The 20,631-nt window shown below is 37.0% G+C and overlaps 1 protein-coding gene across 2 annotated transcripts in view; it reads right to left on the reverse strand.

Moving 5' to 3' along the window:
* The window catches only part of LOC127440125 (tubulin polyglutamylase TTLL11-like), a 39,161-nt gene that overhangs the window by 15,067 nt on the left and 3,463 nt on the right, over positions 1-20,631 (reverse strand). Inside the window, exons 2-7 of one of the 2 annotated variants that reach the window (XM_051696542.1) lie at positions 14,477-14,576; positions 12,416-12,549; positions 8,276-8,851; positions 7,638-7,733; positions 6,045-6,160; positions 688-924 (exon numbers count right to left, since the gene is read on the reverse strand). In XM_051696542.1, coding sequence (XP_051552502.1) covers positions 688-924; positions 6,045-6,160; positions 7,638-7,733; positions 8,276-8,851; positions 12,416-12,549; positions 14,477-14,576 — 1,259 coding nt within the window. Of the gene's footprint in view, positions 1-687; positions 925-6,044; positions 6,161-7,637; positions 7,734-8,275; positions 8,852-12,415; positions 12,553-14,476; positions 14,577-20,631 lie in introns of both variants that reach the window. The other variant, XM_051696541.1, reaches the window with a different exon arrangement.

Below are 20,631 nucleotides of genomic sequence, written 5' to 3' on the forward strand. Positions count from 1 at the left end.
TTTTGTTTTTTTTGGCCAGGCAGTGTAGATTGCACTTCATTCTCAAAACTAAGTGTCATTTGCCCACCACAAATAACATCACAATATTACACCGGGTAGCAAAGTGAGTTTTATTTAAAAAGAGATGTTTGTGTACATTTTCTATTGATCACGGCAGCAATAATTCATCAAGTAATGACCAAAGATAGAGAAGAGCATTATAACCTGGCATATATCCAAATGCACAGTGTAGCCAAGCTCACTTTCGACATGTTATAGAGATGATTCAGGTGTCCGGATCACAGTAGAGGTATGATGCTGTACAGTCCCAGCAGAGTGTGCCAGATCGGGGTGTTTTGCTGCATCCTCCTACTGTCTACATAGTGCTTTGAACTGTCCCACAAGATCGGATCTGCAGCATGCAAACTGCGTTCAGCTCAGATTTTGTGGCCGTGTTTGCGCCGTTGCCTGATCTGCATAATTCCTTTGGTAAATCAGGTGCTTAACCAGCACAGACAGCATGTGCAAATAAAAAGCGAGTTTACCAAGCTCAATTAATTCTCAGTGAATTCCCCCCAAGGTGTTACGGAGCACTCAGTGTACACATTTTATCATTATGTGTGTTCCCTAGGAATCAAAGCCATAACCTTGCTGTTTCTAGTGCAACACTCAGTTGTCCTAGGTGAGCTTAAGAAACTAATAACTTGCCTGATGAAGGTGCGGAACCCGGTCGGCCCAAGTCTCATGGTTCCTTTGACCCCGAGGAAGCGCATGAAAATGCCAGCAATGCGCTCGACTACCCGCAGGTAATTGAACTGCTTGGTGTATTTTGGGAAGACTTGCTTTAAACACAAAGATGGAAGAGAATCTGCCAGGCCTTCTATCTCATCAGTTCCTGCATCCACAATGATAGCTTCCTCTGGAGAACCGCCTCCTGTATTTGTCCTGTTGGCATAGAGACAAGGCTGAGTGGCATCTCTACACACACACACACAAAACCTTTTTGTGTAGATTTAAGTGTCTGGATTCTGAATAGTGGGAGTAACCATGAACTGCAATTTCAAAAACACTGCATCTCTGAAACACCATTTGAGGACAAATGCCACTTATTTTCTAAAACCCAATCCCTCTTTCCTGCCTTACAGAACATGTATTTCTTTAAAGCTTGTCACATTTCAGATGGTACTTGGGGGGAAAAACAAGGTCACTTAAGAAAAGGCTGAACAACAGAAATACATATGCTTAAAAATACCTTCAAGATTGCTGATTGAGTTTGTGGTGACACAATACCACAGAAAATCTGTCAAGTGGGAGGATGGAGGATTTCAAACTGAAGGACTTTGTTATCAAATCCTAAAAAACCCAGGCATACAAAGTAAAAAACATCACAGAGCACAAGCCTTACAATTTTCTCATTTATTTTCTCTCATTAATTTCCCTCTCTCTCTCTCTCTCCCTCCCTCCCACGGACAACATAATGAAAAACAACTATTTAACAATCACAAAACCAACCAAGCAAATTGACCACAAGAATCCAAATAACAGTTTCTTGCGTGTAGCTTATTGCATTTAGGCATTAGTGTAAGTAACTCAGCACATTTGAATCTAAGCATATGTACTTCCTTGACTTCTGACCTGTAGGCTATTGCCCTCGTGACTTAAAAGAGTAAAAGTACTAATGAAACAGACATGACTTAATTACCACACTAAATAGGTTTACCCAAAGACTGCCCAGTCTTCTCTCTCACATTCTTCCTTCTGCACGCACACAGACAATGCAGCTACACACAGATGCACAAATACATTAACTTTCACAAGATGACTTTCTTCACCATTTGACCATTGAAGTCCTTTTCTCTTACAAATAAAACTTAATTTACGAAGACTCAATATCTGCTTCAAAGTATTAAAAAAAATATATAACAGTTAACATTTTGCTCCTTAAAGAAATCATCACGAAAAAGTAACAATGGTACTACCATTGTTTTTTGGACATGTTCCATGGTAATACCATGGTATTCTTTGAAATACCTAAGAGCACAAAGTAAATACCATGGTATATGAATACAGTAATCATATAGTACAACAGTACATATCAAAAGTACCATGGTATGTTATTATTACATGTATGTCTTAAGATGTCCTAGACCTAGAACATCACTCAATCGACATACAGCCTAGAATATACGAATCTCATGTTTAAAATACTCATACACAACATTGAATAAAATAATAATCAAATAGCCTCAGGATCATTTGGGCTTATTTCCCACAGTGGCCTATGAAAATACCATGCACTGCATAAACAGCACAGGTCCAAAAGCACAGCTTTGAAACTTGCAATCAACAACATTAGTAGAACACCACAAACATAACTGGAGTGACCTGCGAGGAATAGACTGTCATTTTACAACACTAGAAAAACATTCTGGCATTGTAAAGCCTTAGTGACTTCACAATGTTGTTAGTTTTAGTGGTGACAGTTGTACTCAGGACAATTTAGCTTTAAAAACATTAAAGGATGTGAATCTGAACATACTGAACAGTGTGTTAATTCAGAGAGTCATCACAGAAGGCTGACTCAAACAATAATTATCTCAAAAGAGATAATGGTGGATGGATGGATGGAGGGATGGATGGACGGAGCAATTAATACTGCTACTTAAAAGTGCTAAATGATCCATCAGAGATGTAATGTGACTTAAAATCAGCCCAGAAGAGGGAAACAGTGACACCAAATGGAAATATTAGCTAATAATTCTGATTTCAAATATTTTAAAGTATTTTTCTAAAATAATATTGCATCTGATTACATCTAAATATTCTTTTCAAAAAAAACATGTTTAATGGAAGTGCATGCTGTTAAATAAAATCCAGTTAAATAATAATAATTTACTGATGACATTTGACATTAGAATTACATTCCCCCATAGCATTACTATCCTATTATTTACTACTATTATATTATTATTATTAAACCTCTGTAAACTTTAATTCACTCTCGCACAGTCAAATCTCGAACTTCAAACAGACATTCGATCAGCGCGTCTCTCTCCTGCTGCTGGTTTAATTTCCCACAGTTTCAGCCATACTCATCAACACCTGTGGCTGCTAGTGTGCAATCATATTTTAGAGCTCCTTGTGTGCAATGAAGTGATTTCCATTTGTATGCTGGCATTACGTAGGCTTAGGACAAGATCGGATTGGACATCGTCACACTTTTGAACCGCGATATATCGTCACACTTTTGAACCAAGATGTATCGTGACACGACAGACAGACAGACAGACAGACAGACAGACAGACAGATAGATAGATATTGCTAGTGGCAACTACTGTTTGGGGTCAGGAGAAAGTTTCTTTGAGAAAGTCAATTTTCTTCATTTACTTTTCACACACATATACTAGCACATTCACACATTCACATTATGACAGGTCTGAATTCAGACTTTACACTTTTGGCAATTTGCACTTTTGAATTAGAATTATGCAAAACCTATTCAAAATCAAGAACTGAACACCCCAACCACCCCCAACATACACACACACAAACACACAAGCAAGATAAATCTGTTTTTCTTTTTTCATCTGAGACAACACAACCAGACAACTGTTTTGGATCAGAAAATGCATAAATGAAGGCTAAAATAGTAGATATTAAAAACAAATTGCATAAAGAGTCTTTTCTGCTCTATGCACACATCAAATATCAATTAAACTCTAAACTACACTTCCCTTTTAAACAATGGTTGCCTCACTTTATTTCCCTTAGGCCCATACACTTAGTAATGTGTAAGTGCATAGTTGCTTACAAAGACTGGGTAGAATGAGCTTCAATAAAAGGTGACTGTTGAAGGAAAACAGCATGAGGCAAACAAACCCACTCACAGGGCATGAGGCCGACCACATTTCCATGACTGACAGAGACGGGAAGAGCAGCCACATAAGTGTGAAATTCCATCAGAGGATTTCCCAAATTAAATTTTTCCGTCTGAAAGGCTTATGACGACATCTCAGCAGACCATTATTTCAGCTCCACAAAGCTGAAACAAGGATGACCACACACCCGCAGGCGCAAATGCACAAACACACACAAACACACACTGCACCGTGATCTGTCGCAAAAACAAATAGTTCACCCAAAAATGAAAATTCTGTCATTATTGACCTACCCTCATGTCTTTTCAAAACAAAAACAAGAAAAACTTTTTTTGTGCCGTTTTTTTTCTTCTTTTTTTTTCTTTTTCTGTGGAACACTAAAGGATCATTTTTTAAGAATCTTCCAAGGTTTTGCAATACAACAATTCATAGTTACTATGGCCAAAAAACACCAAAAAGCATATTCCAAGTATTGTGTGAGGCCACACAATAGCTCTGTGTGAGGAACAGACTGAAATTTAAGTCATTATTCACTGATAATCTTCCCCTCAGTGCGATCTCAAAAACTGCTGTGACCAGATCAAGTCAGTGAGAACTGGATTATTGAATGAATCTTTAAAAGAAAACAATTGATCCATTTCACAAATCGGACTGATTCATTCACAAATCAGAGTCATTCACAAATCAGAGTCAAACTCACTGACTCAATATGTAATATGTGCATGTAGCCTACTGTTTAAATATAATTTAAATTAATACACTTAAGAAATGCAAGAATTGGCATTTTCCTCTTAAAATATTCTTAGTTCAGCATATTTAAATACATTTAGGCTATGTTTAGTTCGAATTTGGGAATTGTTTAATTACTGAATTACTGAATGAAACACATTTAATAGTAACTTCTATCTTAAGATACTTAAGATGTATAATCGGTATACATATTTGAGTTCATTAAAACTTCACGTTGTGGATCGTGGGATCTTTGGACTTTGGAAATTAAGTCAAATCATAACACGCTGCGTAAACACAGTACATAACACAGGCTACCACTTCTCTGGTGATAGTGTGATGTCAGCTGAATGCACCTTTGTGCTTTCCCAGCGATCGCTGACATAACTGTAGGTTGGAATGAAACAAGGAGATCAACAGTGCTTGATTTCATGTTGTACTTTAACACACTATCATGATGTGTGCAGAAAAGATTAATGTTCATTTAAAGAGAAACACTCCAAAATGTTTTACATTGAGCTGTTTCATCTCTAATCTGTGTGGCTGTGGCTTTTTCTGTGATTTGGATAATAAGTAACATTCAGAGCGCAAGCGCCCTCTAGCAGCGGGTGACTGTATACACAGCCTTATCAACATCTTACTGCGCATTTGTCCTGAAATGAATTACTCTGCGATTTTGTCAATAAATAACCTTTTTAGCTAGTCTGGGAACTTTTACCTTTCTGCATGTTTGTGTCCGGTGGCAAACACAAACCCAAAGCAAATGATGGTAAACCTCTGGCCTTTTTCTCTCTACTTTCCTTTTTGAGACATGGTCCATGTCTTTGCTGCTTGTTAGCAGAGTAAAACCGGGGGAAAAGAAGTCCTAAAAACTGGAATATGGGATCATCCTCCATAGCACGCCGCACTCGCTCCAATGTTTACCTCTCATGCCATTGCCAACAGATGGATCTGTTAAGTACATTCTCCTGATTTCACAGCACCACAGTGGAAAAAGTAATTGTAACCGCACCAACTGGCCCGGATCCGCACGGAACGGTACAGTTTGCGATGAGAACTGTTCGGCCCGATGGTGGAAAAGTGTCTAATGATCCAGTTTAACATCTCACTCGAATGGGGAGATTATCAGTGAATAAAGACCTAAATTTGGGTCTGTTTCTTACAAAAAGCTATCATATGGCTTCAGAGGACATGGAATATAGTGCACTTTTTTGGGCTTTTTTTTTGTGTGGCCTTTTTGGAGCTTAAAAACCTGGTAACTATGACCTGTTGTATGGATAAGAACTGCATAAATATTCTTCACAATCTCTCATTTTGCATTACACAGAAAAAATAACAGCATACAGGTTTGGCATGAAATGAGGGTAAATAATAACAAAACTTTCCTTTTTTTTTTTTTTTTTTTGTGAACTGTTCCTATTTTTTTATGAATTGCTACTTTAAACTCTATGACTCACGCTACATGTTGTTTCCTCTGAGTGGGATCCATCAGCCGGAGTGTATCTCTGATTACCCCCACTTTCACCTCCTCATCTACTGGACTTGGTACATATTCAAACACACCAGGTGACACCTGCAACATATGGCATCAACATCATAAACATAATCCAAACAGACTGGTGTTTATGTCCCCATTAGTCTGTAGATAAGAGTATAGTCATTGTTAAACATACTTTTCAAAAGAGAATAATGATAAGACTTGAGCAATAACAGCTGCCTGGCTACACTGGCACAGACTAAGTCATGATGTAATTATAACTCAAGCACTCAATATCATAAAAATCTCAAAGAAGAAAGAAAGAATGAGTTAAATGCCCTCAAAAGACTAAACACATTAAAAGAATAATTCATCCAGAAATGAAAATTAACAACAACAGTTCATAATGACCATGTCTGTCAAGCTCCAAAAAACACCATAAAAGCACAGTTCAAGTATTATTAATGTAGTCTATATTACTTGTGTGCTGTATTTAAAGTCTTCTGAAGCTATAGGATAGGTTTGGGTGAGGATATTAGGCTACTAACAGATCTGTGAGACATAAGCCTTGGCGGATGGGAAAATTATCAGTGAATAACTAACACAAAGTTATCCTATGGTTTCAGAAGACTTGGGACATAGCTCACAAGTCGTATGGACCACTTTTAAAGGAATATTAAATACAAGTCAAGCTCAATCGACAGCATTTGTGGCATAATATTGATTGCACTAAAATGTATTTTAACTTGCCCCTCCTTTTCTTTAAAAAAAGCACAAATCTTGGTTACAGTGAGGCACTTACAATGGAAGTGAACGGGGGCCAATTTCTGAAAGTTAAAATACAAATTTTTTTCAAAAGAATAGCCAAAAGACAAACAATATGCATGTAAACATGATTTTAGTGTGATAGCATCACTTACTAACCTTTTCTTTGTAAAGTTATAGCCAATTTTACAACTTCGTTGCCATGACGATGTAGTCAACAAATCCTAAAACCCTGAAATGACTGTAAAACTTACAATTTAAAAAAACTTTCCAGCTTAGAAAATACATGAATTTTAACAGAAGAATTAATGTAAGATTAATGTAAGTGCTTTTAAAAAATCATAAGCTTCACATTTAAACCCTCCAAATATTGGCCACATTCACTTCCATTGTACGTGCCTCACTATAATCTAGATTTTTGCTTCTTCTTTTTTTTAAAGAAAGGAGAGACAAGTTGAAATTAATTTTTGTGGTAATCAACATTATGCCACAAATGCTGTCGATTGATCTTAACTTGTATTGAACCCAGAATATTCCTTTAAGTCACTATCAAAATGTGGTCATTATTGTTGTATGGCCAGAGCAGTGTCAAGATTCTTCAAAAGTTTCTACTTTTGCATTCCATGGAAAAAGAAAGTCATACGGGTCTGGTACACCAGAAAGGTGAGTAAATTATGACAGAATTTTCTTTTTTGGGTGAACTATTCCTTTAAGACTAACTTTGACTCTAGACATGATGGTACTTATGAAACAGTACCAGTTTATTTGAATCAAACCACATCCAGTGAAAGAACATGACCGCCCTCACCTCTTGTTCATGTTCAATCCTCATGCTGGGATTGGCATTGACCTCCAGTAAAACAGGCTTCAAATTTTTCATCAGCAGGATGTCAAAGCCCAGAATCTGAAATTGGGACACCTCATACTTTGTAGTTTACCATTTCTTGACTTTTTAATAAATGCAGAGCTTAGGGGTTGTCTAAATTAAGAGAAAAGTAGTCAGCAACGAATGGACTGTGCCCATTTTTTCTCATTTGAATCAATGAAAATACAAGGGGAAGAGACGGATATGTAAATATATGAATGGGAGAAATCGTAAAATGGCTGTAGTCCCGCCTTGCAGTCAATCATTTTTTTTAATAGAAACTTGACAGCACTAAATATGATGGCAGTAGACATGGAAGTCCCATCTTACAGTTAAAAAAAAGAAAAATTGGCTGTTTGTTAAAGCGCTGCGCAAGACCTGGACCAGTCTGAGAAAAATAAAAAATAATTTGTGATTTGAGTTAAGAAGCACAATTTATGACAGCATTTTTGTCATATTTTATTGCTGATTTACCAATATTGCCACCAAGTGAACTGACTAGCTTAGAATGGACTTAGCCCACCTAAATGCAAAACATCCCGCACACACACACAAATGTAAGAATTCATTTGTAAATATACCTGAAAACATGTAGGTCCTGGTTTGCCCGGCGGTATATCTGCTTGGTAGTAAACCTTCAGTTCAGGCACAAGTGCAATTACCGTCTTGATAACTAAAGCGATAATGTCTGACCAAACCTTCTTGATGTCCACTCCTTTAGACGCTAGGCGATAGAGAATGCTAGAGAATGTGCGTTTACTGCCTGTGTTACAGCTGTCAGAGTGGACAAAGTTACCGCTGTGCACGTTAAGGGAATAGTTGGTAAGGTGCATGAAAACATGACTGAGGTTCTTCTGGCTGGGTTCTTGGTAGGGTTCCGTGCAAAACCGTGACAGACCCTCTTTAGCAATATAGATCTCTAGAGGCTCCAACGAGTGGACCAGAACGTAGAGGCGGATATCAAACTTCAGTTTATCGATGAGCAAGGGTTTTTGGATATATTCTTGAACAACAGCTTGTTTGATCTGAGAACCTGAGATAACCCGGAGGTCAGCAGGGTCACGGATGAGGTAGATGCCGTCGCCCTGGGAACCGCAGTCCGGTTTGAAGATGAAAGTGGGTTTGAATGTGGAATCATTATCTTTCAGGAGACAAATCTTGAAAAAGTAGACAAAAGGAGAACTGTGATAATACAATACTTCTTTTGCTTATATGCTTGCAAAAGAAATAAATGAGGTCGCTTGCTGTATTTATGACCATTACACACATTAAGGAACAATAAAATAATTAAAACAGGAAGAGTCTTTCTTTGTCAGAGTTTTAAGATCATTTGAAGTGCTCTGAATGATAAAACAAAATTTATTCCATAATTAAAAACAAAATTAAACAATGTTGAACTCTTCCTCTAAAAAGAAGGAAGTGAGTGTGTGTGTCTGTCCACTGATAGCACTATGGTTGTTAAACAAAGCCTCATATTTCCAACTAATGCAATGGATTTATTCAGCATGCATCAGCAAATACAAGAAGATATTTTGTTTTCTTGTTTTCTACTAAATTATATAGAAACTCCAGCAGATCTCTGCTGCCCTCTGCAGTTTTTCTATTAAAAATGTTCCTTAAGCACAAGCGCAGAAAAGGTCTAACATATCCATGTTAAGACCAATATAAATAATCCTCTTTAAGGAGAAGAAAAGGTAATTTATGTAAAGTTCTACCAAAAAAAATAAAAATAAAAAAAAAATGAACTGTACCAAAGATATTAGTCACAATCTGAATTTGTTCAACAGTGTAAGATTAAATACACTCAGCAGCCCTTCTGAACAAATACAGTCCAAGACTGGCTGTACCATGTGGAAGGGGCTTATAAATCCTGTAACTTCAAGATCCTGTAACAAACTTGTCATTCCTAATTACATGATGCTGGCCACTAAACTGCTTAGCCTGGTTTTACTGTGATTCTGTCTTGACCAATTACAACAACAGCAATCTCCCTGCTGATACACCATAGAGATAAACTGGGCTGGGGAAGATGGAGTAGAACAGAGACAGAGATTTTGTCTTGTGGATGCAAAGCAGAAGACATGTCTTCTGTAAATGTTCTTGTTAATGACTTGGCAAATAGACTCCAAGTGTGCAGCAATGACGGTACTTACAGGCTTATCAAATGTCAACATAAAGTCACTGTGATGAGAGTGTGACTAAAGAAATTTGAATGATCTGCCAATACAGTCACATGCTTAGATATGGAACAGTTGAAATATAGGGAGCATGTGACCTCTTAAAAGAGAGACATTTAAACTTAAGTATAGGTGAAGTGTGTACTCATTTCTGGGCCACTAGCAGCACCAAACGGAATTCCAATCTTTTGGTTTGTTGGTTTGAACGGCCTGACTGGATTGGGCAAAACAACACTGACACAAACAATGGCAAGAGTTTGGGGTAGTACTATGGTACGGTGATGGTATCAGATGGTAACACCATTGCACTTTGATATACAGTGGTGTGAAAAAGTGTTTGCCCCCTTCCTGATTTCTTATTTTTTTGAATGTTTGTCACACTTAAATGTTTCAGATCATCAAACAAGTTTAAATATTAGTCAAAGATAACACAAGTAAACACAAAATGCAGTTTTTAAATGAAGGTTGTTATTATTAAGGGAAAACAAAATCCAAACCTACATGGCCCTGTGTGAAAAAGTGTTTGCCCCACCTGTTAAAACATAACTTAACTGTGGTTTATCACACCTGAGTTCAATTTTCTCTAGCCACACCCAGGCCTGATTACTGCCACACCTGTTCTCAATCAAGAAATCACTTAAATAGGACCTGCCTGACAAAGTGAAGTAGACCAAAAGATCTTCAAAAGCTAGACATCATGCCGAGATCCAAAGAAATTCAGGAACAAATGAGAAAGAAAGTAATTGAGATCTATCGGTCTGGAAAAGGTTATAAAGCCATTTCTAAAGCTTTGGGACTCCAGAGAACCACAGTGAGAGCCATTATCCACAAATGGCGAAAACATGGAACAGTGGTGAACCTTCCCAGGAGTGGCCGGCCGACCAAAATTACCCCAAGAGCGCAGCGACGACTCATCCAAGAGGTCACAAAAGACCCCACAACAACATCCAAAGAACTGCAGGCCTCACTTGCCTCAGTTAAGGTCAGTGTTCATGACTCCACCATAAGAAAGAGACTGGGCAAAAAAGCCTGCATGGCAGAGTTCCAAGACGAAAACCACTGCTGAGCAAAAAGAACATTAAGACTCGTCTCATTTTTGCCAGAAAACATCTTGATGATCCCCAAGACTTTTGAGAAAATACTCTGTGGACTGACGAGACAAAAGTTGAACTTTTTGGAAGGTGTGTGTCCCATTACATCTGGCGTAAAAGTAACACCGCATTTCAGAAAAAGAACATCATACCAACAGTAAAATATGGTGGCGGTAGTGTGATGGTCTGGGGCTGTTTTGCTGCTTCAGGACCTGGAAGACTTGCTATGATAAATGGAACCATGAATTCTGCTGTCTACCAAAAAATCCTAAAGGAGAATGTCCGGCCATCTGTTCGTGACCTCAAGCTGAAGCGAACTTGGGTTCTGCAGCAGGACGATGATCCAAAACACACCAGCAAGTCCACCTCTGAATGGCTGAAGAAAAACAAAATGAAGACTTTGGAGTGGCCTAGTCAAAGTCCTGACCTGAATCCTACTGAGATGCTGTGGCATGACCTTAAAAAGGCAGTTCATGCTCGAAAACCCTCCAATGTGGCTGAATTACAACAATTTTGCAAAGATGAGTGGGCCAAAATTCCTCCACAGCGCTGTAAAAGACTCATTGCAAGTTATCGCAAACGCTTGATTGCAGTTGTTGCTGGTAAGGGTGGCCCAACCAGTTATTAGGTTTAGGGGGCAATCACTTTTTCACACAGGGCCATGTAGGTTTGGATTTTGTTTTCCCTTAATAATAACAACTTTCATTTAAAAACTGCATTTTGTGTTTACTTGTGTTATCTTTGACTAATATTTAAACTTGTTTGATGATCTGAAACATTTAAGTGTGACAAACATGCAAAAAAATAAGAAATCAGGAAGGGGGCAAACACTTTTTCACACCACTGTATACCATGGTAATGAATGATTACGATATTCATATTCCTTGATATATTGTGCAAGGTACTTCAAAGAATATCATTTACAAGAAAAAAAACAAAAATGATAAAAACATGGTACATTTTTTGTTTTTTAGATTCTTACCCCTAACACATACATTATATTAAACAGTATTAAAGTGCTGCATGTTTTCCTCTAAAGCTGATGTGTGCAATGTTATTACACTTCCTCCTACCAATGCTTAATATGCAGAAACAATAATAAGTAGCCCATACATAGGTTCTTTTACCCCAAAAAGTGTAAGCACTTTGTATATGTGGCACTATCAAATCATTTCTCTTTTTGTCTGAGCATTCCAACCAGCCTGACAGCAACACTGGCTCAACCAATGGTGGGAATTTGGGCTGGGAATATCTGTTTGACCAATTGCACACAGGGTGAGTGTTTGAGAAATCTGTTTAAAAACAGTCAATCTTTTTGCAGTTCCATTTGGTCACACTAATGAAGCAGAAATTACACACTTCAGATTTAAGTTTGATATGTCAACTGTCATATATTCTACTTCAAGTTAAATCTGTCACTCTAGTTTTGCTGAGGGCCCTCCATCATTTGTACCTGTGTAGAGAAGAGCTGGTATTCCTCAGGCAGTATCCATGAGCGTGGGTAGAAGTTGTACTCCTCTGGGAAAAGCTCCTGCATTGTACGCATGGCACGACTCAGATTGATCTTCCGCAGCATCTCTATCATTCCTGCTGACCAACAGGACAGATGATGAGGAAACAGAATGAAGTCAAAGAGAAATGGCATAAGGGCCAGGGAATGGCTTCAGTTCACCCTCAATATTATTTTATGACAGTGCAGGGGCGTTATTCTATAAAATAAATGTATCACATTTTAAAGCCCCACTGCCAGCAGTTTCATTAAATCATCTCAGTGCTGGGCCTATTTGATTCCAATAGCTATATAGCACACACACAGCTTGGAGATGCCATCTGTGTGAAAGCAACTGTTGATGCAGCTATGAAAACAGCCATATTACATCCAAGCCATGAGTCAGCACTTATTAGACTTCTATTAACTCAACTAAAGAAAAGTAGAACATTTCATGAACAATACGATACATGTTCATAATTGATAACCTTTCTCTAAAAGTCAAGAAAGAAGCCAGACTAACAATTACATAAACTTTGTGCTTTTGTGTTTGCAATTCTACATGAAAACAGCTCCATCGTTAAAACTTCTGAAAGGCTTGCCATGTTAAATGACCAAATCTATTATTCAATATTCATTGTTGAGTAACTTTCAATGTAGACATAAAATGTATTTGTCCATCTAGCCATCTAAAGGTATAAACTGTAGACCCAAAAATGAAATTCTGTTTTTTACTCACTCTCCTGTCTTTCCAAAAGCATTTGACTTAAATTTTTATGTGGAACACAAAAGGTATGCTAGGCAGAATATTTAGGGACTGACAGCCTCAGTCACCATTCACTTTCACTGTATGGAAAAAGATGCAATGAAAGTGAATGGTGACTGAGGCATAAGGGAAAGTGCTTCTTTGCTCAGAGCCAAAAAGATGTTTGAAACAGCTAAGCAATGACATACTGTTTGCAAACATTCAGACACCGGCCACACCACTGTGGACCACACGTTTAGAGGAGCATTTAAATATGAGGAACGCTCAAGACTGCATGTAAAACATAAACTAATATGACATTAAAATGTGTTATCGATGACTTTGTACCTCATTCTATGAGTAGAATTTACATGAGATCAATAAAAGTTGTTCTAACTACTCGATGAAGATTTAGAGTAATATGCAATAGATAATAGTAATTTGTCATGTTTACCATTTGCATTCATGCCGCTTAACATACGCGACTGTAATATGTACTGATTAAACTTGTAATCATTGTAATTTATATAGATACATAGTAACTTATTTAATGTATTTTTACATAGTCATTTATGATGACACTGACACTACTGCAAAGATAGTAGTGGATTGTTAATGGATAGAATACAGACAAAAGAATGATATATCTTACTTTGGGCATGTGTGAATGGCTTTCAGCTGCAGAAGGCACATGAGTAAAGCAGCATTTAAAACAAAAGAGTGAATGGTCACTTAGGAGTGTTTGACTAGATTTGATTCCTTTTTAAAGACTAATTTAAAAAAAAAAAGCATGACATATCTTGGAAAATGTCTCTACACGATCGATTGTACAGAAGTAGATAAGTCTGCACCAGTTCGCTAATAAATCTGAACTCCGTTGTGTTCATGTTGACTGACCTTTACTGACTGAACAATGTAACTGGAATTAGCTGTCTGCCTCAAAGTAGGTGGAGCTCCAAGTCACACCTACCGATGACGTGGACCAACGGAAGTAAGGTATTTAGCAGCAGGTACAAATTTTTCTTGAAATTAGCCCTGGCGAGTTGTTATGAGCCACCAAAATTAACTTAAAAACACCTTCATTTTCTAAATGACGTCAAACCCAAACCTTTTGTGTTTCACGGAAAACAGAAAGTCATACAGGTTTGGAACAAAATAAGGGTGTGTGAATGATGACAGAATGTTTTTATTTTTGGGCGAACTATACCTATAACGTGCAACAGATGGTGTGTTCCTATGGCAAGCAAGTGTGTTATAGGCCTACTTCGAGTGAAGTTTACCTGGAAACTTGTTGACTTGCCCAGAAACTATGTTTTCATTGTCATGAAAAGACACACCATGCCAGTAGATATCACAGGCTGTCCGCCTACCCATCGGAAACTGCAGGATTGAAAGGAAAAAGGAAAGGAGAAAACTATCAATCACAACACAATAAAAATGTTATACTTTTGACAAGGTGTTTCATACTAACTGTGTCAGAATATCAAAAGCACCTCCACATGTTTCCTAGACCTAAACAATTTCTACTTCCTCCTTGAACATGAATATTATACACATTTTGCTTGAGGGCTACACCTTCAATGACTTTGGAAAACAGTTCTATAACAGTTCTATATACTTCTATAAAAGCAACAGTATTGATTACAGAGACAGGGTTAAGATATGTACCATATTCAAATTACAGTTAACAAGATGATGTACATGAGCTTGTGTATAGACCAGTGTTCTAAAAACCAAGGCTTTTGTCCCTTATACTCATCATGTGAATTCTATAGGAATTTCTGAGGCCCTATGTAAGATGACAGTGCGTGCAGGCTACAGTGAGGTAAATTATCAAGTGCACTAATCTGGATGCAGTTAGTGTGCTAAGTATAGGCTTGGTTATGTGTCTGAGCTGGATTTTGGGAGGATTATGTCACTGTTTAACAGGCTAATGGAGTGTGAGGCTCCTATATTGGGCACCTGACACATAGAGGAAACTAGAAATTCATGTGAGTGTGGGAGGAAAAAAACATGGCAATCAGGGGCCAAAAAAAAATAATTTTTTGACGTGTGTCAAAGCATGGCTTACACTGACATCTAGTGGCCTGGATGCTGCATCATTCAAACACAGTAGTTTTCAGTTACAGATGCCATTGTAGAAATTCACAATGCACAGTAAGCCAGGGTTAATTTAATCCATGAATGAAAGTGTCCAAAACAAGGCAGTTACTGAGATGAGGTGAGTAGTATTAAGCTGGTCATGTGATGCTAACATGGCTGCCCCCATGAAGCGACCCTGCTTCATGTAGAATAAAAGAGCTTTTATAAGGTTACTGATATGACTGGAGTCTTCATCTCACATGAGTAAAACTTTTTAAAAGTAGGAAAAATAATTACTGAGTGCACCTTTAAAGGACTATTGCACGTTTAATAAAAGTTATGCTCAATCGACATAATTTGTGGCATAATGTTGATTAGTACAAATATTAATTTCGACTCTTTTCTTTAAAAAAAAAAAAAAAGGTAAAAATCGAGGTTAAATTGAGGCAATTACAATGGAAGTGAATGTGGCCAATTTTTGCAGGGTTAAAAAGGCAGAAACGTGAGGCTTATAACTTTATAAAAACAAACACTTACATTAATCCTTATGTTAAAACTGGTATTTGAGCTGTAAAATTGTTTAAATTTGAATTTTTACAGTCGTTTTAGGGTTTTAGGGTTTGTTGACATTACATTGCCATGGCAATGAACTTGTAAAATTGGCTATAACTTAACATAGAAAAGGTAAGTGATTTTATCACATTAAACACACATAAGGTTCATGTCTTGTGGCAATACTTTTGAAAAAGTGAGTATTTTAACTTTCAAAAATTGGCCCCCATTTACTTCCATTGTAAGTGCCTCGCTTTAACCCAGATTTTTGCTAATTGTTTTTTTTTTTTAAGGAGGGGAAAGCCAAAATAAATTTTTGTGGTAATCAATAGCCAAAAATGATGTTGATTGAGCTTAACTTGTATTGAACCCAGAATATTCCTTTAGCTGTACTCCCTCCAGCTGCTATCTGAAGTATTGGCTTATCACAGTACAAAACTGCTCCTTTGTGGATGATGGCACTCTTGCTATACAATTACGTACTTATTCTCGTTTGTCATTGCATTTTTTTAATAAGGAGACTGTGCTAGACTTTGTGAACTTGAGACCGTCAGATAAATATTGAGATCTGTATTAGATCTGTATTCGATCCAGAAACAAAAAAAGCATTTATTGTTCATGTAACTGAACTATTGGCATCATTGGTAACTCCTTTACTGGCCAAATTACATTTGTTTGGTTTTCTGATTTCAGGGTTTGATATTCAATTGATGGCTCTCTGTAGGTAAACATTTTAATGCCTTAAACTTTAGAGAGTAAATATTTTCACTGAATTAGTCTTTGTGACCTTTGTCAGGCCTTATACCCTGGTATTAGGGTCACTGCAGGATGCAGAGCAATACAATAAAACATGTAAATCAAATCAGATTTAGTATTTTATAGTAGTTCTTGATATGATTATAGTGTGGCAGCTTTGGCTGCTAAGAATATATATTTAATGACAAAGGACGCAGCAGAGTCAAGAAAGTTGATAATTGTGCAACTGGTAACATCATGTTTCATAATATGTATTGCTGGAAACTGTTGTTAGTTGGAAAAACCTTCACCGCAATTAAAATAAACATGAAGAGCTCAAAGTTCAATTAAACATAAATGAGATTTCATGTCTCTGTCAGTGTTGCCATGGAGCAGATCAGTAAATGAGGACATGCCTTTTTAATCCACTCACCATTAGCCCTATCACTTGAAATTGTTTAGCAGGTACAAGACACGTGAAATTGTCACGAAACCTAAAGAAAAACGTTTATACACACACACACACACACACACACACACACACAGGAGGCCAAAAGTTTGGAATAATGTACAGATTTTGCTGTTTCTGAAGGAAATTGGTACTTTCATTCACCAAAGTGGCATTCAGCTGATCACAAAGTATACTCGGGACATTTCTGATGTAAAATACAGCACCATCACTATTTGAAAAAAGTCATTTTTGAACAAATCTAGACAGGCCCCATTTCCAGCAGATCACTCCAACACCTTAACCTTGAATAGTCATGCTAAAATGCTAATTTATTACTACAAAATCACTTGCCATTATATCAAACACAGTTGAAAGCTATTTGGTTCGTTAAATGAAGCTTAACATTGTATTTGTGGTTGTTTTTGAGTTGCCACAGTATGTAATAGACTGGCATGTCTTAAGGTCAATATTAGGTCAAAAATGGCAAAAAAATAAACAACTTTCTCTAGAAACTCATCAGTCAATCATTGTTTTGAGGAAAGAAGGCTATACAATGCTTGAAATTGCCAAAAAACTGAATATTTCATACAAAGGTGTACACTACAGTCTTCAAAGACAAAGAACAACTGGCTCTAACAGGACAGAAAGAGATGTGAAAGGCCAGATACAAGTAAACAAGAGGATAAGTGCATCAGAGTCTCTAGTTTGAGAAATAGATGCCTCACATGTCCTCAGCTGACAGCTTCATTGAATTCTACCTGCTCAACACCAGTGCAGGCCTTATGGGAAGAATTGCAAAGAAAAAGACACTTTTGAAATGGAAAAACAAAAAGAAAAGGTTAGAGTGGGCAAAGAAACACAGACATTGGACAACAGATAATTGGAGTGTTATAGATCTTAACCCCATTGAGCTTTTGTGGGATCAGCTAGACTGTAAGGTGTGTGAGAAGTACCTGACAAGACAGCCACATCTATGGCAAGTGCTATGGGAAGTACTGGACAAACTGACAGCTAGAATGCCAAGGATCTGCAAAGCTGTCATTGCTGCACGTGGAGGATTTTTTGATGAGAACTCTTTGAAGTAGTTTAAGAAATTCTGAACATTTTATTCAAATTGTAATAATATTTTTTCATGTTATTAATGTCCTGACTATACATTGTGATCAGTTGAATGCCACTTTGGTGAATACCAATTTCTTTCCTTAAGAGCAAAATCTGAACATTATTCCAAACTTTTGGCTGCCAGTGTGTGTGTGTGTGTGTGTGTATATATATATATATATATATATATATATATATATATATATATATATATATATATATATATTATATATATACTGTATAAACATGCGTACCTGGTATTGTTGTGGCCTAGTGTAATAAAAGCTACAGTATTTATGTAAAATACGTTGATCTGAATGAATTAATTTTACCCCACACTTTATATGCGTGTACAGTATGTGCTTGCGCTTCTGTGCATGTAAGCTATATGCAATGAAACCTGTATGCAGAGAACTTTGTATACACATCACACTTCTACACAAAGCTCTACAGCTCTACTCTGTGAGCATTGGTGTCCTGTGCTGTACTGTACAGGGAAGGCAAGGAGTGGGAATACAGGCATATGGGATTATCCCAGATTGTTCCTAATCATTTACCACCGTGAAGGCATGGCCATATGGTGAAAGTCAGCAAGCAACTGCATCGCTGGACATGAAAAAATACGCCTTTACAAGCATGTACATAAAACATGTAAACTCAGATTTAGATAATGGTGACTAAAAGGCACTTCCCTTCTGAGCTTCCATCTCGTGAACTCCAGTAAAGACAGTGAAAGGCCATGTCAGTAATTGTTTGGCAGCTTGTTGAAAACCAATTCTGGCCCTTTACCCAATTGTGAGTCTTAAAACTCTCTTTGAGGAAAACAAGTATAGTGAGTCAATATCAACTGCTAACTAATTATTTGCTTCACAAGATGATACCATATAACTGTCTCTCATGAAATATTAATTAAAATTAATTGTGAGAAATGCTACAGACTTTTATTATGCCAGGGCTTCTGGATAGATGGCATGAAATAAGCCTACTTCTTTGTAAGTTGACATGTCCTGCGGTGTGACATGCTATATTCCATCTAAAATATTTTAGTGTATTTTGATCATTATTTTATAATTATGATTCATGCAGCTTATATGAGCTTCTCTTCATTTAGAGACTACATTGAATGCAGTATTTATACTTTTTTTTATTATTATTATTCATGTCACACCGTCAGACCCTTAAAAAGACAAAAATGGGATTTAAATTGGTGACCTTCAGTAAAACATACACTTTCAAACAAAAATCTTGATGTTGATAAAGAAAAAGAAAAGTTTATGGACATATGTGTTTGTTAAAGAAATGTTCCAGGTTCAATACAAGTAAAGCTCCATCGACAACATTTGTGGCATAATGTTGATTACCACAAATATTAATTCGCTCCTCCTTTTCTTTAAAAAAAAGCAAAAATCTAGGTAACAGTGAGGCACTTATAATGGAAGTGAATGTGGACAATTTTTGGAGGGTTTGAAAGCAGAAATGTGAACTTATAATTTTATAAAAGCACTTACATCAATTCTTCTGTTAAAACTTATGTATTATATGAGCTGTAATGTTGTTTAAATTTAAATTGTTCAGTCATTTTAGGTTTGTTGAAATTACATTGTCATGGCAACAAATATGTAAAATTGACTATAACATTACACAGAAAAGGTTAGTAAGCGATTTTATCACACTAAAATCATGTTAACACTCTTATTGTTTATGTCTTGTGGCTATACTTTTGAAACAGTGAGTATTTTAACATAAAAAGTTGGCCCCCATTCACATCCATTGTAAGTGCCACACTGTAACCCAGAGGAGGTACGAGTCGAAATGAATTTTTGTGGTAATCAATATTATGCTAAAAATGCTGTCGATTGAGCTTAACTTGTATTGAACCTGGGACATTCCTTTAACTATAGTTTGTATTGGGTGAAAATTCAACATGATCACAAGGGAAGTCGACATCTTGGATACATTATGCCGACTCACTGACAAGCACCATCTCCTATAAGACATGGTTGCATGTCGCAACCAGGGAATGCTGACCAGGGAAACCCGAGTTTCGGATCCTGCGTTAAAACCAGAAAGTAATCGCATCTGCATAATCAGTGACAATTGCGATCCGGAAGTTGCATTATCCCCTCTAACTTTACATTTTTATTCCACTGATGGTTAGGTTTAGGTTTGGAGTTTGGGTTGGGGGTACAGTTTAGAAACTATGCATTCCTCTTCACAACTTTCTTTTGGCGACCCTCCGTGGACATTACATCTGGAAAATGGAGCACACATGTGCCCATACGCCCAACAACACTTACTGCTTTGTCTACTGGGGTCAGTGTTTCGATTTTCGGTAAGCACAGACCGATTTTAGCAAAATGAAAAGTCAAACTACTGATTCTGATTTCACTGTGAAACCAGTCTGTAAAATCATATGTGGAAATACACTACAAAACAAAAAGGATATATTCCAACTAACATGAAATAATAACAGTCTTTAAAACTTTTTCAAAACACAGGTGGGAATGCCTCCTG

The sequence above is a fragment of the Myxocyprinus asiaticus genome, chromosome 4 (assembly GCF_019703515.2).
Source record: "Myxocyprinus asiaticus isolate MX2 ecotype Aquarium Trade chromosome 4, UBuf_Myxa_2, whole genome shotgun sequence".
NCBI lineage: Eukaryota > Metazoa > Chordata > Actinopteri > Cypriniformes > Catostomidae > Myxocyprinus > Myxocyprinus asiaticus.